Raw genomic sequence first — 14,386 nt, forward strand, 5'->3', positions numbered from 1 at the left:
CCATGTCTAGATGGCAGCCGGTATCAAGTGGAGTGCCCCAAGGGTCAGTCCTGGGGCCGGTTTTGTTCGATATCTTCATAAATGATCTGGAGGATGGTGTGGATTGCACTCTCAGCAAATTTGCGGATGATACTAAACTAGGAGGAGTGGTAGATACGGTGGCAGGTAGGGATAGGATACAGAAGGACCTAGACAAATTGGAGGATTGGGCCAAAAGAAATCTGATGAGGTTCAAAAAGGATAAGTGCAGGGTCCTGCACTTAGGACGGAAGAATCCAATGCACCGCTACAGACTAGGGACCGAATGGCTAGGCAGCAGTTCTGCGGAAAAGGACCTGGGGTGACAGTGGACGAAAAGCTGAATATGAGTCAATAGTGTGCCCTTGTTGCCAAGAAGGCCAATGGCATTTTGGGCTGTATAAGTAGGGGCATAGCCAGCAGATCGAGGGACGTGACCGTTCCCCTCTATTCGACATTGGTGAGGCCTCATCTGGAGTACTGTGTCCAGTTTTGGGCCCCACACTACAAGAAGGATGTGGACAAATTGGAGAGAGTCCAGCGAAGGGCAACAAAAATGATTAGGGGACTGGAACACATGACTTATGAGGAGAGGCTGAAGGAACTGGGATTGTTCAGTCTGCGGAAGAGAAGAAAGAGGGGGGATTTGATAGCTGCTTTCAACTACCTGAGAGGTGGTTCCAAAGAGGATGGTTCTAGACTATTCTCAGTGGTAGAAGATGACAGGAGAACGAGTAATGGTCTCAAGTTGCAGTGGGGGAGGTTTAGGTTGGATATTAGGAAAAACTTCCTCCCTAGGAGGGTTGTGAAACACTGGAATGCGTTACCTAGGGAGGTGGTAGAATCTCCTTCCTTAGAAGTTTTTAAGGTCAGGCATGACAAAGCCCTGGCTGGGATGATTTAATTGGGGATTGGTCCTGTTTTGAGCAGGGGGTTGGACTAGATGACCTCCTGAGGTCCCTTCCAACCCTGATATTCTGTGAAATAGTGGTGTCTCCAAGGGGTCTGTACTGGGGCCAGACCTATTCAACATATTCATAAATGATCTGGAAAAAGGGGTAAACAGTGAGGTGGCAAAATTTGCAAATGATACAAAACTACTCAGGATAGTGAAGTCCCAGGTTGACTGCAAAGAGCTACTAAAGGATCTCTCAAAACTGGATGACTGAGCAACAAAATGACAGGTGAAAATTCAATGTTGATAAATGCAAAGTAATGCACATTGGAAAACATAATTCCAACTATACATATAAAATGATGGGGTCTAAATTAGCTGTTACCACTCAAGAAAGAGATCTTGGGGTCATTGTGTATAGATCTCTGAAAACATCCACTCAATGTGCAGCGACAGTCAAAAAAGCGAACAGAATGTTGTAAAGCCTTAAGAAAGGGATAGATAAGACGGAAAATATCATATTACCTCTATATAAATCCATGGTACGCCCTCATCTTGAATACTGCATGCAGATGTGGTCACCCCATCTCAAAAAAGATATATTGGAATTGGAAAAGGTTCAGAAAAGGACAACAAAAATGACTAGGGGTATGGAACAGCTGCCATATGAGGAGAGATTAATAAGACTGGGAATTTTCAGCTTGGAAAAGAGATGACTACTGGGGGATATGATAGAGGTCTATAAAATCATGACTGGTGTGAGAAAGTAAATAGTGTTGTTTACTCCTTCTCATAACACAAGAACTAGGGGTCACCAAATGAAATTAATAGGCAGCAGGTTTAAAACAAACAAAAGGAAGTATTTTTTTTTTTACCACACAACACCCACTCAACCTGTGGAACTCTTTGCCAGATGACGTTGTGAAGGCCAAGAATGTAACAGGTTTCAAAAAATAACCAGATAAATTCATGGAGGATAGGTCCATCAATAGCTATTAGCCAGGATGGACACGGATGGTGTCCCTAGCCTTTGTTTGCCAGAAGCTGGGAATGGACAACGGGATGGATCACCTGATGATTACCTGTTCTGTTCATTCCCTCTAGGGCACCTGGCATTGGCCATTGTCAGAAGATAGGATACTTGGCTAGATGGACCTTTGGTCTGACTCATTGTGGCCGTTCTTATTAGTATGAAGACCTCTCCTTTTTTAATGTAATTTATTTGGCTCTCTGAGTCTTTATTTAAACCTTTAAAAATATACACTGCCGCTTCACAGTCTGAGCAATATCCCTTATGGACACATTATGTGGTGCAAGTTTATTATGTAATGGCAATACAAAGCTCCCTTTGTTGTAGTAGTCTTTGTTACAAGATTGCCTATAGTGTAGGGCTACAAAATTCTAGCTTCAAGAAGTTCATTATAACCTCCTACTTCACAATAGATTGCTCTCTCAGCTCTCAGAGAGGATGCACTCTGTTGAAAATAGGTAAAGATATATGCAATAATTGTGTATGATTTTTTAAGAGAGCCAATATGATGTCTGGAAAAACCTGTGATGGTCTTGAGAGTTGTGTAGAACTAACCTAGGTGCTTTATTAAGAGTATAAATTCTGAAAATGTATTGTCCTGCTGGTAAATGTGAAATAATATAGTGATTTCTTAAAGATTTTTGTCTGGGAAGTAACTTTAAGAATGAGTTAAGGTAGAAAATTCAAATGACAATTACGTTATTATAGTTTACACAACAAAGCTCAAATACTAGAAAAAAGGAAATTTACTGTTCCAGTACTAAACTTTGTCCTTCTGTTTTCTCCCCTCTTCTGCCTAAGAGTGGGAGATGCTAATCATTGGCCACATGAAATTTATGTGCCTTATTGAGAGTGTGAATTCCAGTGGTACAGTCTTTAGTTGCATGTTGTTACAACCTGTACCCACGCTACAAGATTGAATACAGCCTGATTTCTGCTATGCATCTGGTGGGTATTGGGGCAGGTTAAGGGTATGTCCTTGGGACCCAGGTTCTATCCTGGAAAATGCCCCAAATAGATCAGCAGGTGTTGCACAACAAATAGCTTATGGTCAGCTGCGGTTCCAGAGTGCAGGACGAGGCTGAGTAGGAAAAGGAGAAATATGGGTATGTCTGAGTCCTCTGAGGTTACATCAGATAATTTGGTGACTGGCCTGAGGGGAGGCAGAAACTGAGCCAAAATCTAATCTAGGCATGATATCATATTCATTGCTGTCACATGTGAGCACTGGGAATCAAACAAAAAGAATTTTGCACGTAATTCAGAAGTAAAACGCACACTTGGGCACATGTGGTATTCTCTACACAAACTAACTAAACTGTGTTAAAAGGATGTGGTCTCTTACCCATTTCAGAAGCAAACACACAGTTAGTACAGAGTTTTCCGCCCATATCCAGAGAGGGTTGGACTGGATTGGAGTTGTGTATTTTCCCCCTTCCACTGATGAGTGCTCTGGATAAATCAATGTTGGAGGATTCTAATTGTAAGAAATTGTACTGCTTTTTTGTATTGCTTCTTCTTGATGCTGCCTGCAAACAGCTGTTACGCTAACTAGCAGCGTGCTAAAATTTCTCCAGAAGGGCATATCAGACATAGGTGCTGGAAGTAGGGGTACTGTGGGTGCTGTCTCACCCCCTGGATTGAAGTAGTAATAACAACCCAGATACATGGTTTCCACCTTCAGCACCCCCACTATAAAAATTGTTTTAGCACCCCTGATATCAGACTGTGAGTGAAAGAAAGTAAAACAGATGGACCAGATGAAATCAAATCTGAATGGCGTCACCTGGAATAGGAACATGCTTTTCTAGTGCTACTTCCTGCAGGTGTTGAATCCAACATACTGTAGCAGGTCAGTTCAGATTTTTTTACCTCGTAGTAGTTTTGCTAAGAGAAGGGTACCGTCCAAGAATTTTAACCAGAGTCTCTGGCCATGTGGACCTTGCTTCCAGGCACTAAAATTTCCATAGTGTGTTTTGATGTACTGCTGTTTCAAATATTTAGTGTGCAGTAGCAGGGTCCATGCTGCCATTTAATGTTCAGCTAGCGTGCTGTAGATTTGCACCCTGGATTGTCCCGCACTAGGTCTCCATGTACATAAACACTACTAGCAAGTGCCAAGTTACTACTAACTGTGTAGCATAAGCGCCCTTCACAGATTGTAACATGGACTGTAGCATGTGGAAAGTCTAGTTCTCAAGGGACAACCTAACAAAGAGGGTAAACTATGCAAATTAAACTGCAGGAAATGCAATGATCTTTTTTCCCCTCCTCTTTGCAGCACGATGGCTGACAAAACAAAGTCCACTAAACCTGCAAACAAGACCCCTCCAAAGTCTCCTGCAGATCCAGCAAAAGAGAGAGCAGCCAAAAGGCTATCTTATGAGTCCAACAGTTCCCACGAAGGGGCTATGGCAGCAGAGCTTAGTGCTCTAGAAGAGACTTTTAGAAAATTTGCCATCCACGGAGATACCAGAGCCACAGGAAAAGAAATGCATGGGAAAAACTGGTCAAAATTATGTAAGGACTGTCATGTGATAGATGGGAAGAATGTGACAATCACAGATGTTGACATTGTCTTCAGTAAAATCAAGTAAGTTCCTTCCCTTTTCTCGCTCCCTTGTCTTGTTATACTTTGCACCCACCCCCAGGTTTATATTTATATTCCCCTCACCCCACAAAGCTGGTGTGACTTATAGAATTAACATTTTATTGAGCAATAACAGGTACAACACACAACATGTACCTCTGCCACAATTACACCCTGGCTCTGGTTCAAGTCAGGCTATAGTCAGTGGTAAGTGAGGGGTTAACCCATGCATAATTCTACAGGTTTTAAACACACTTGTAAGCCAGAGGGCAGATTCACCAGCTGGGGCAGTCCGAAGAGCTGCCACAGACCCTCACTAGTTTTTGGGTTTTTTTTCCCCACCTTGGAGGCTAAGAATCCAGTTTGACTGAGGTAATAAATAAGATTTTCTTGGTGGTCCCAAACTTGTGTGGCATGGGCACGCATCTACATCGCAAATACGCCATGCATTTTTTGTGGCTGAAGCCTTCTACTTATCAGCCACCAAAACTTGGATGGTGTACTGGTAATGAAAATGCATGTGCATGCTGCCCATAGATTGGCACTGCCAAGCAAATTTTATTTATTACCTTTTACCAATTACCACCAAATTGGAATCCTAACCTCCCAGGGGAAAAACTAGTCAAGGCCTGATCCAAAACCCAGTGAAGTCAATGGAAAGACAGTTAGTTCAGTGGACTTTGCATCAAGCCCTAAAATTGCTATCTTACTTGCCTCCCCCCTCCAAACTGCTTACGTTTGATCAGATGTAGAGACACAAACATATTGGCTAATTAGGCCCTCTCCTCCATTACCTTAGAAGTTGTTTAAGTTGCACAACACTTAGTTTTATTTAAGGACAAATTTTCAGCAAGGTTCCTTAATTGTGCTAATAGTTTTCAGGAGTATATGTTTGGACATGCTCTTACCCACAGTTTCATGTGTAAATGCTGGTTTGAGGCCATGCAAACTGAGGCAGCTGCAGGTTCAATTAGGGAGACTTGCTGAAAATTTGACCCTTAGAGCCCACCAAAGATAAGAAATACGGAGAAGAAAGGGCCCTTTACCCTTCACGGGTTGTCCAATGTGATGTACACGAATCATAGGACATCATGTCATTAATTCTTGAATGAATCCATTGTTTATGCTTGAACAACCTCATCCACTGGCTTTTCCCTAACATTTGTCATTTTCCAAGAGGGGAAAAAATGCTGTTTGTGGTGAGTGTGTTTCCTCTCACGGCTGTTTGCTTCTTGCTCTGTCTTCAGCTGACAAGCCAGCGTAGGCACTCCAACCCTTTTGTTCTTGGGTTAGCCTCTCGCCATCTCTGCTCCCGTGACAGTATTTTTCTGGAGATTCTGTTACTATAACCAAGCTCTGTATTTCAAGTGGAATCTTATCAGTGAACTAGCCCACTGTAGTAGATGGCTAAGCTTGGAGGTGTTTGGCCTTTCAGTTTTGTGTTTTAATTAATTTTGATGGATGATGTCAATGTTCTATTTTCAAGTATTCTTTGGTTTTGATAAACTTAAATATTTATTTGTTGCTAGCCTAACAGGAAATGACAAAGGACTACTTTCTCAGGCCAGTTTCCATGCAGTAAATGATGTGATAAGCCCTTAGTATTGCAGAAACTGGCTGTGCACAGGATTGATGGATCCCGAGGACTCAGAACTGATGCCTCCTGGGGTGGAGTGGATTCACTTATGCTCTGTGGGAATGAGGTGTGGATCCAGTGGTGCAAGTAGGGCGATATGGTACGCCATACCACTAAGCTATTTATAGCCGATACGGGGTACCGGAAAGACACAGGAGGAGCAGAACGTGGGGCCACCGGGTGGCCCCAGGCCAGCAGCTCCTCTGGTATGCTTGTACCGTCACCAGCTGTTCCATCCAGCTGCATGCATGCATACATCTCCTCCTGTCCGGGGTCTATACAGCAGCCCCATTGGAGGACAGGACTGGGGGCGGTACAGCTGTGCTGGAAGAGTTGCCAACATGGGGCCTCTCGGTGGCCCCAAGTTCTGCTCCTTTCACCGCTGCAGTTCCCGGGAGAGCCCTGAGGTTCAGCCCAACATGTTAGCTCCTCCAGCACGGCTGTAGTGCCCCCAGCCCTTCCACACAGCTGCGTGCCTGCGTTTCTGGTCTGGGGTCTGTACAGCAGCCCCGCTGGGGGCAGGGCTGCCGTGCCGGAGGAGCTGCCAATGTAGGGCTGCCCAGTGGTCCCATGGTCTGCTCCTTTCGCTGCCGCGGTTTCCAGGAGAGCCATGTGGTTCAGGCCATCAGCGCCTTCGGCACGGCTGTACTGCCCCCCACCTTGTCCCCCCAGCCCTGTCCTCCAGCAGGGCTGCTGTACGGACCCCGGACAGGACTCAGGAAATGCAGCTGTGTGGAAGGGCCGGGGGAGGGGCTGGGGGCAGTACAGCTGTGCCAGAGGAGCTGCCGGTATGGGGCTCAGTTGCCAGCGTGTCTGAAAAAAATATTCTTTGCTGTCAGAGGGAGCTGGTTTGAAGCTCTTCTGCTGGCAATTCCCAAAGCAGGTGTGACTGTGAAGTGGCTATTGTTCCAGGAGCAAGCCCCCTCTTCTCTTAGCAGCCCACACAGCAGCTGTGCTCTGTCCACCCACTGGGAGCGCTCCCCGCCCAGGTAACGTGGGATGGATCATGAGGAGGGGGAGAGTGCATGGCCCCGGGTTGAGGGCGGATTGGGTCACGTGGGGAGGTAACGCACCCTCTCCCCCTTTAGCCGGTGCTGTGTACCTGTAAGACCTGAATTCTACTTGCACCACTGTGTGGAGCGTTAGGGACATGGGGCAAGAGCAGGGGTCTCAAACGCAAATGACCACGAGGGCCACATGAGGACTTGTACATTGGCCCGAGGGCTGCACCACTGACCACCCTTTCTCCCCCCCGCCACGCTGCCCTGGCCCCGTCCCTGCCCTGCCTCTTCCCACCCCTTCCCTGAAATCCCCATCCCAACGCTGCCCCCAGGGGGTGCAGGAGGGGTGCAGGGTGCGGCAGGGGGCTTAGGGCAGGGGGTTGGGGTGCAGGAGGGGTGCGTGCTGCTTCAGGGGGTCGGGGTGCAAGGTGGGGCAGGGGGTCAGGGTGCGGCAGGCAGCTCATGGCAGGGGGTTGGGGTGCAGGAGGTGTGCGGGGTGCAGCAGGGGGCTCAGGATGGGTGTTCGGCTGCAGGAGAGGTTTGGGGGGCGGGTTTGACCCGGCACGCACTGGAGGCAGGGCAGGCTCCCTGCCTGCCTACACTGTCCCTGTGCCGCTCCGGGAAGCGCCTGGGACCTGGGGGGGGGGAGGGAGGGTCGGGGCACAGGAGTCTCTGTGGTGCCCTGGCCGCTCCTCCAGGTACCTCCCCCCAAAGCAGCCTGGAGGAGCAGCCAAGGCAACACACAGACCCCTGTCTGTCCCCAGTCCGTCCGTCCCCCCCCCCCCCCCCTCAGGTCCCGGCCACTTCCCGGAGTGGTGCAGGGGCAGAGCAGGCAGGCAGGTGCGTGCCAAGCCGGAGCCGCTCTAGGTAAATGCTGGGGGGGATGTAGGGGGGCCACGGGGAGCTGGCAGGCCACAGAAAATAACCCCTGGCCCTCGGGCCGTGTGTAAGAGACCCCTGGGCTAGAGGGAGAATGCACTGATATAAACACAGGCCACTTCCACTCCCCTGTGATCGCTATTGTCAAGGAGGTAACCAATACATTTTTTTGTTGTATAAAAATAGCCCAGGAATTCCTGATTTCTCAACCTTTGCTGGAATGACAGAGCTGCAGTAACTCCCATGCAGCTATTACAGGGTTAATTGCTTCCCCCTTTAGGAATGGGGATCACTGGGTTCTTCCTCTCATGACTGCCCTGGGGTGCTGGCTCTTCTGGCTCAGAGGGCCCTGTCTTCCGTCTTTTCTCCTGGCTGGCTGCTTCCTTATGGAGCTCTGCAGTGTAGTTGTAGCCATGCCAGTCCCAGATCTATTCAGAGTGGGTGAAACCAAACAATCACTATGCTCTCGAATGAACTGACACAGAAAACTGATAAAAGACAAAACCACCCTCCCACCTGTGGGTGAACACATTTCAGCAATCACTTCATTTATGACCTCTCAGTTCTCATCCACAACATGTTCCAAAGACAAGCCTGGGAGCTTAAACTCCTAACTCTGCTAGACACTAAAAATCATGGACTGAACAGAGATGCTGGATTTATGGTTTATTACAACAACCTATAAGCTACTAATTGCCTCCTTTTGTCCTATGACTGCAGAGGTGTCAACGAGCCACTTTACCTTGAATGGTCCCTTAGCATATTCGCTAACTACTTATGCTAAACAATCTGTTCCACCTTGCATTTAGCTGTCACACTCTTGAGTGCCTTTCCCAGCCCTGAAGGAGAGCTCTGTGTGGTTCGAAAGCTTGTCTCTCTCACCAACAGAATTTGGTTCAATAGAAGATACTACCTCACCCACCTTGTTTCCTTTTGGAGCTGTCAGCCAAGGACAGTGCTGAAACAAGGGAACTTAGCCTCTTACCCCCCTGTCAATCAACTGGAGAAACCAGTCTTCCATTATCTTGGGAAACCGTGTGCATACTCATTGCCTCTTTAATGTCATTCCTCAGTGCCCAGGTGGGGTGGAGTCATGAGTAGGGTGTAAGTATTGAGCAGTGACTGCTGGTTGGGTGGCTTTCAGAGGCTCCTACGCAAAGGTGCCAGGACCCAGGATTAGCCTTCAGGTACTGTTTTCTGTTGATACCTGAAGTCACTGCCTTTTTAATAGTTGGAAGATAAAATAATTTATTTTAGAATATTAATTTCTTATTAACAAATTGCCCACCCATTGTCGGCAAGTGCAGCATAAGTTTTGAAAGTTCCCTCTGTGTAAATTAGTATTTTTAGCTATGACATTTCTTTGTATTTTATCGGTGGAGAGAGAAATAAGCAAAAACTGACATTTAACTGTGAAAACTTCAATATTTCAAGCCTTCCTTAAAAGATTCTACCACATCATTTTTGTACACCCTTTTCAGTAGTTATTTTTCCAACTTGTTTTTGTGTTTTGTATTTTTTTTGTTTTGAGGAGTTAGTTCATTGTGATGGAAGCTTTTATTTTCACTAGAGATCACATACATATTTCATGTAGCATTTTAATTATGATGGGTGTGTTAACAGGATCAGTGAAAACATCAGAAATGCTGAACAGTGCACACATTTAAAAAGTGAAATAAAAACTCGAATGAAATCTTATGTGTAGAAGGCTAACAGGCTCAACTGCTAGAACACTGGCACTGTATTCACTTTGTGGACACCTGGGAGACATGTGCAAGCTTGGTGTATACTGAATGTACTGGTTGTGCTCAAACAACTGCAATGTCTCCTTTCCTTCTCTTCCCCTCTATACCCAACCAAAAAATCAGTGGGCAGATTCTGTGACCCTTACTCATAGATTGAGTAGAACCGTAGTTTGTTGTGAATAGTCCTATTTTTCCCCCGTGGGATTATTTCTACAGAAAGGTAATAATAATTAGTGTAAGGTACGTGGGTTCTAGGCAGAGTTGGTTAAAATTTTTTAATCTAAACTGTTTTTCAACAGAAAATTTTCAACATCAAACACCTGAAAATGGAAAAATTTTGATAGGGGGAATACCACTGTGGTGCCTCATGGGAGTTGTAGTTTAGGTGCCTAAAGATCCCATTCTCCTCTATGGGTTGGGTTCCCCAGATGGACTACATCTTCCATGATGCATCATGGCCAAGGACTGCCAGGGTGCATTATGATGGCTCAGCAATAGGGAAAGCCATGATGCACCATGGGAGATGTAATCTAGTCAGAGACCTAGGCCTATAGAGAACAACGGGGCACCATGGAGAAATTTCGAAATTGGATTTTCAGATGAAATTTTCAGGAGGGACAATTTTCTGATCAGCCATACTCTTAGGGTATAACTGGAAAACTTTGTGGAATCTGGAGACAATTTAAGCTTAGTGAAATCAGTCTTCGGTCAGAATCACTATATCCTACATATGTATGGCTGTAGTCTGGGATGAGGGATAGCTTCTGAAAATAAGGAGTAGGTGATCACTGCTGACTCCTTTGCTCAAAGTCATCTGAGTGATGCAGTTGGTTCCGTTCTTCAGAGATACTTTTTACAAAAAAAAAAGTATCACAGTAAAGCATTTTCCCTCCTGCAGAGTGCTGGTACTGATAGAACACATTGGAACTTTCCCTGGGAGGTACTGAACACCTTGTAGGATTAGTAATCTTTTCTCAACGTGAACATCATTTATTGGTCTAAGCAAACTTAATCTATGCAAGTTATAGTGAACCTACACAGTTTGAAAGGCTGGAAATGTCTGTCTTTCTTTCCTTCTAGCTTTTAAAGGAAGCTCAGCTAAGGTTCATTATATTACTCAGCATTGGTGATGAAGCCATGTGGTAGCTTAGTTACACTATTTGAATTAAAATGAAAAATTCGGAGTCACTGTCAGTCTCTAGATGGGAACATAAATTCAGACTGGATTGTAGCTATGCTGGTGGCCTCTTGTGGGAGGATTATATACAGGGTAGAAGAGAAATTGAACGGATCTGGGAGTGTATGGCTTCTGAATGTACATTAAGGTAAGAGGAAGCATAGGTATGAAGAACACACAAGTTGAGATGATTGGAAAAATAAAAAAACATGTGTTACAAGAAGACGTGAGTTGAATTAATTGTTATTTATGGGAATGTATTTTTTGTTTGATAATCATCCAGATATTTGAAGACACTTAAGAAAACACTCACAAATCCCAGATGTTTGATGGATTTTAGAACAAATTACTATCATCTAAAATTTCATTCCAGAAATGCATTATTTGTAAGGCCCTACTTAATTTGTGATAGTGCAGAAATTGCAGATTCCTCAATATTAAGTTTCCACCGCACTTTTGATTTTTATTAGCTTACTATGCAGTCCACAATTTTGCATACATTTTCAGGTTTGCAACACACTTTTTTCCCCATTAGTGCAATAGAACCCCATTTATCCAAATTGATAGCCCTGTTGCTGGCGGTGGCGCTGCCTTCTGAGCTGGGTGGCCAGAGAGCAGCGGCTGCTGGCTGGGAGCCCAGCTCTGAAGGCAGAGCTGCATCAGCAGTAGGGCAGAAGTAAGGATGGAATGGTTTGGTATTGCCACCCTTACTTTGGTACTGCTGCTGTCGGGGTGTTGCCTTCAGAGCTGGGTGCCTGGCAGAGAGTAGTGGCTGTTGGCCGGCCGCCCAGCTCTGAAGGCAGCACACAAGTGAGGGTGGCAATACTGTGACCCCTCCTCACACACCTAAGATAATCTTCAACCCTCCTGCAAATCCCTTTTGGGTCAGGACCCCCAAATTGAGAAGCACTGGTTGCCCCTGTGAAATCTGTATAGTACAAGGTAAAAGCACACAAAAGACCAGGGGAGACCAGATTTCAAGGTCCATAATGTATTTTTTCATGGCCATGAATTTGGTAGGGCCCTATTGATGAGATCTCTTCAAGGTCATTGAATCATGACCATGTGAAAGTGCCTGAGCCTCCTGGGTCAAGTGGCGTCATGCACACACGTAGTGCAACACGTGAGACTGAGACTCAGACCTCTACAAGCCTGGCTAGCCACTGTCTGCTACCCTTCTTGCCATCACCGGGACTCAGTGATCATGGGTCTGGTACAGGTCCTCAACTCGCTGACATGGCGGCTGGACAGCCAGATAGTCTGTGTGGGGATACCCTTCTCAAATCTCTAGTCATCCTTATCTCTGATATGCAATGTCTCGGCCCTCGGCTCAGTTCTCCCTCAGAACTCAAGGTCTTTGGACCCAAGAAGAGCTCTCCCTGCACATCAGTGTCAGGGAACTCAGGGCAATACGTCTAGCCTGCCAGGCATTTCTGCCCCACCTGGTGGGAAAATGAATTTTGATCCTCACAAACAATATGAGTGCTATGTTCTGCATGAACAGGAAGGGCGGGGCACATTCTTCCCCCGATGCCAGGAAGCAATCTGCCTGTAGGAGCTCTGTGTCAATTACTCCATCAGCCTAGAGGTATCTTACCTTCCTGGGACTCAGAACCAGCTGGCAGATCCCCCCAGCTGTGGCATTCTCCTCTCACCACAGGTGGTCTCTCCATCTAGACATCGTGACGGTCATCTTCCAGTGGTGGGGGACTCTCTTTATAGATCAGTTCGCCACCTGAACCAACAGGAAATGCTACTAGTTCTGTTCTCTGAGAGGTCACAGCCCGGGGTCTCTTACAGATGCATTCCTGCGATCCTGGGCAAGGCACCTATACTCTGCATTTTCTCTTATCCCGCGGATTCACAAGGTTTTGATGAAGATCAAGCAGGACTGAGCACAGGTCATCCTCATAGCCCCGGAATGCCCCAGGCAACACTGGTTCCCATCCTCCTAGGCATGTCCGTTGAGACACCACTGCAGCTCCTGCTGCACCCAAACTAGATATCCAGGAAATGTGGCTGGCTGCAGCATCCGAACCCCACATCCCTTCATCTGACGGCTTGGAAACTCCAGGGCTGAATGTGGAGGAACTAGTTTGCTCAGAGCAAGGCCGTGAGGGCCTAATGGGCAGTAGAAAGCCATCCACCAAAGCCACCTACCCAGCAAAATGAAAGCAATTCTCCATTTGGTGTTCCCAACGTCAAGTCCTGCCCTTGTAGTCATCTCTGCGACTTGTTCTAGATTACCTCCTTCTGCTCAGACAACAAGGTCTAGCCCTTTCTTCAACTGCTAAATGGACCTTGACTATGTCAGCCTTCCATCTCAAGATTGACAACTGTTTGGTCTTTTCACATAACATGGTCATCCAGTTTCTCAAGGGTCTGGAGAGGGTATACCCACAGGATAGGGGTCCCACCCCTACTTTCTCTCTGGGAAGGTAGCTTTCCTGGTGGCCATAACTTCAGCCAGGCAGGTTTCAAAGATCTGAGCCCTCACCTTGGAGCCCCCATATACGGTCTTTTATAAAGACAAGATCCAGTTGAGACCACACCCATCATTACTTCCAAAAGTGGTCTTACAGTTCCATTGCAATCCAGCAATTTTTCTGCCAGTGTTCTACCCTAAGCCACATGCACATAGAGAGAAACATTTGTTGGACGTTCAGCGTGCCCTGTCTTTTTAGATACAAACTGTTCCGTGGATCCACTCACCTGTTCATAGCGATAGCAGAAAGTATGGAAGGTCTCCGGATTTCTGCACAGAGAATCTCGTTGTGAATTACTTTGTGTATCAGAGCGTGTTAGGAGCTCATGGATATTCTGCCCCCCGGCGAACCTAACAGCACATTCTACAAGGTCTCAAGCCTCCTCCGTCGCCTTTTTTGCATAAGTTCCAATTCAGGACATCTGCAGGGTGGCAACTTGGTCGTCGGTTCACATGTTCATGACCTGCTATCCCATTACACAACCGGCCAGAGACCATGCTGATTTCAGCAAGGCCGTGTTACGGTCGGCCTGTCCTTAATCTTGGAACCCACCTCTAGTACTGCTGCTCGTGTGTCACTTACATTGGAATGGACACGTGCAAGCACGCAAAGAAGAAAAATGGTTACTAATCTTTCTGAAACTGTTAGTCTTCAAGATGTGTTGCACGTGTCCATTCCAAAACCCACCCTCTGTCCCCTCTCTCAGAGGTGGTCGGCAAGAAGAAACTGAAGGGGAGCAGGGTTGGTAGGGCCCTTTATATCAATGGTATGAGTGTGTGACACCTGGGGGCACCAGAGCTGACCCAACAGATACCAGTAAGGGGGAAAAAAAAATTGGCATCTGTGCTCAGTGTGCGCACACCTACACTGGAATGGACACGCGCCACACATCTCAAAGAGCAACATTGCAGAAAGGTTAGTAACCATTT

General features: G+C 46.4%; 1 protein-coding gene across 1 annotated transcript in view; it reads left to right on the plus strand.

Annotated features, from left to right (window-relative positions):
* TPPP (tubulin polymerization promoting protein) overlaps positions 1-14,386 on the plus strand; it is a 105,887-nt gene that overhangs the window by 25,321 nt on the left and 66,180 nt on the right. Inside the window, exon 2 of the mRNA XM_077810896.1 lies at positions 4,225-4,536. Coding sequence (XP_077667022.1) covers positions 4,229-4,536 — 308 coding nt within the window. The 5' untranslated portion in view covers positions 4,225-4,228. The remainder of the gene's footprint in view (positions 1-4,224; positions 4,537-14,386) is intronic.

This window comes from Eretmochelys imbricata, chromosome 2 (genome assembly GCF_965152235.1).
Source record: "Eretmochelys imbricata isolate rEreImb1 chromosome 2, rEreImb1.hap1, whole genome shotgun sequence".
Taxonomy (NCBI): domain Eukaryota; kingdom Metazoa; phylum Chordata; order Testudines; family Cheloniidae; genus Eretmochelys; species Eretmochelys imbricata.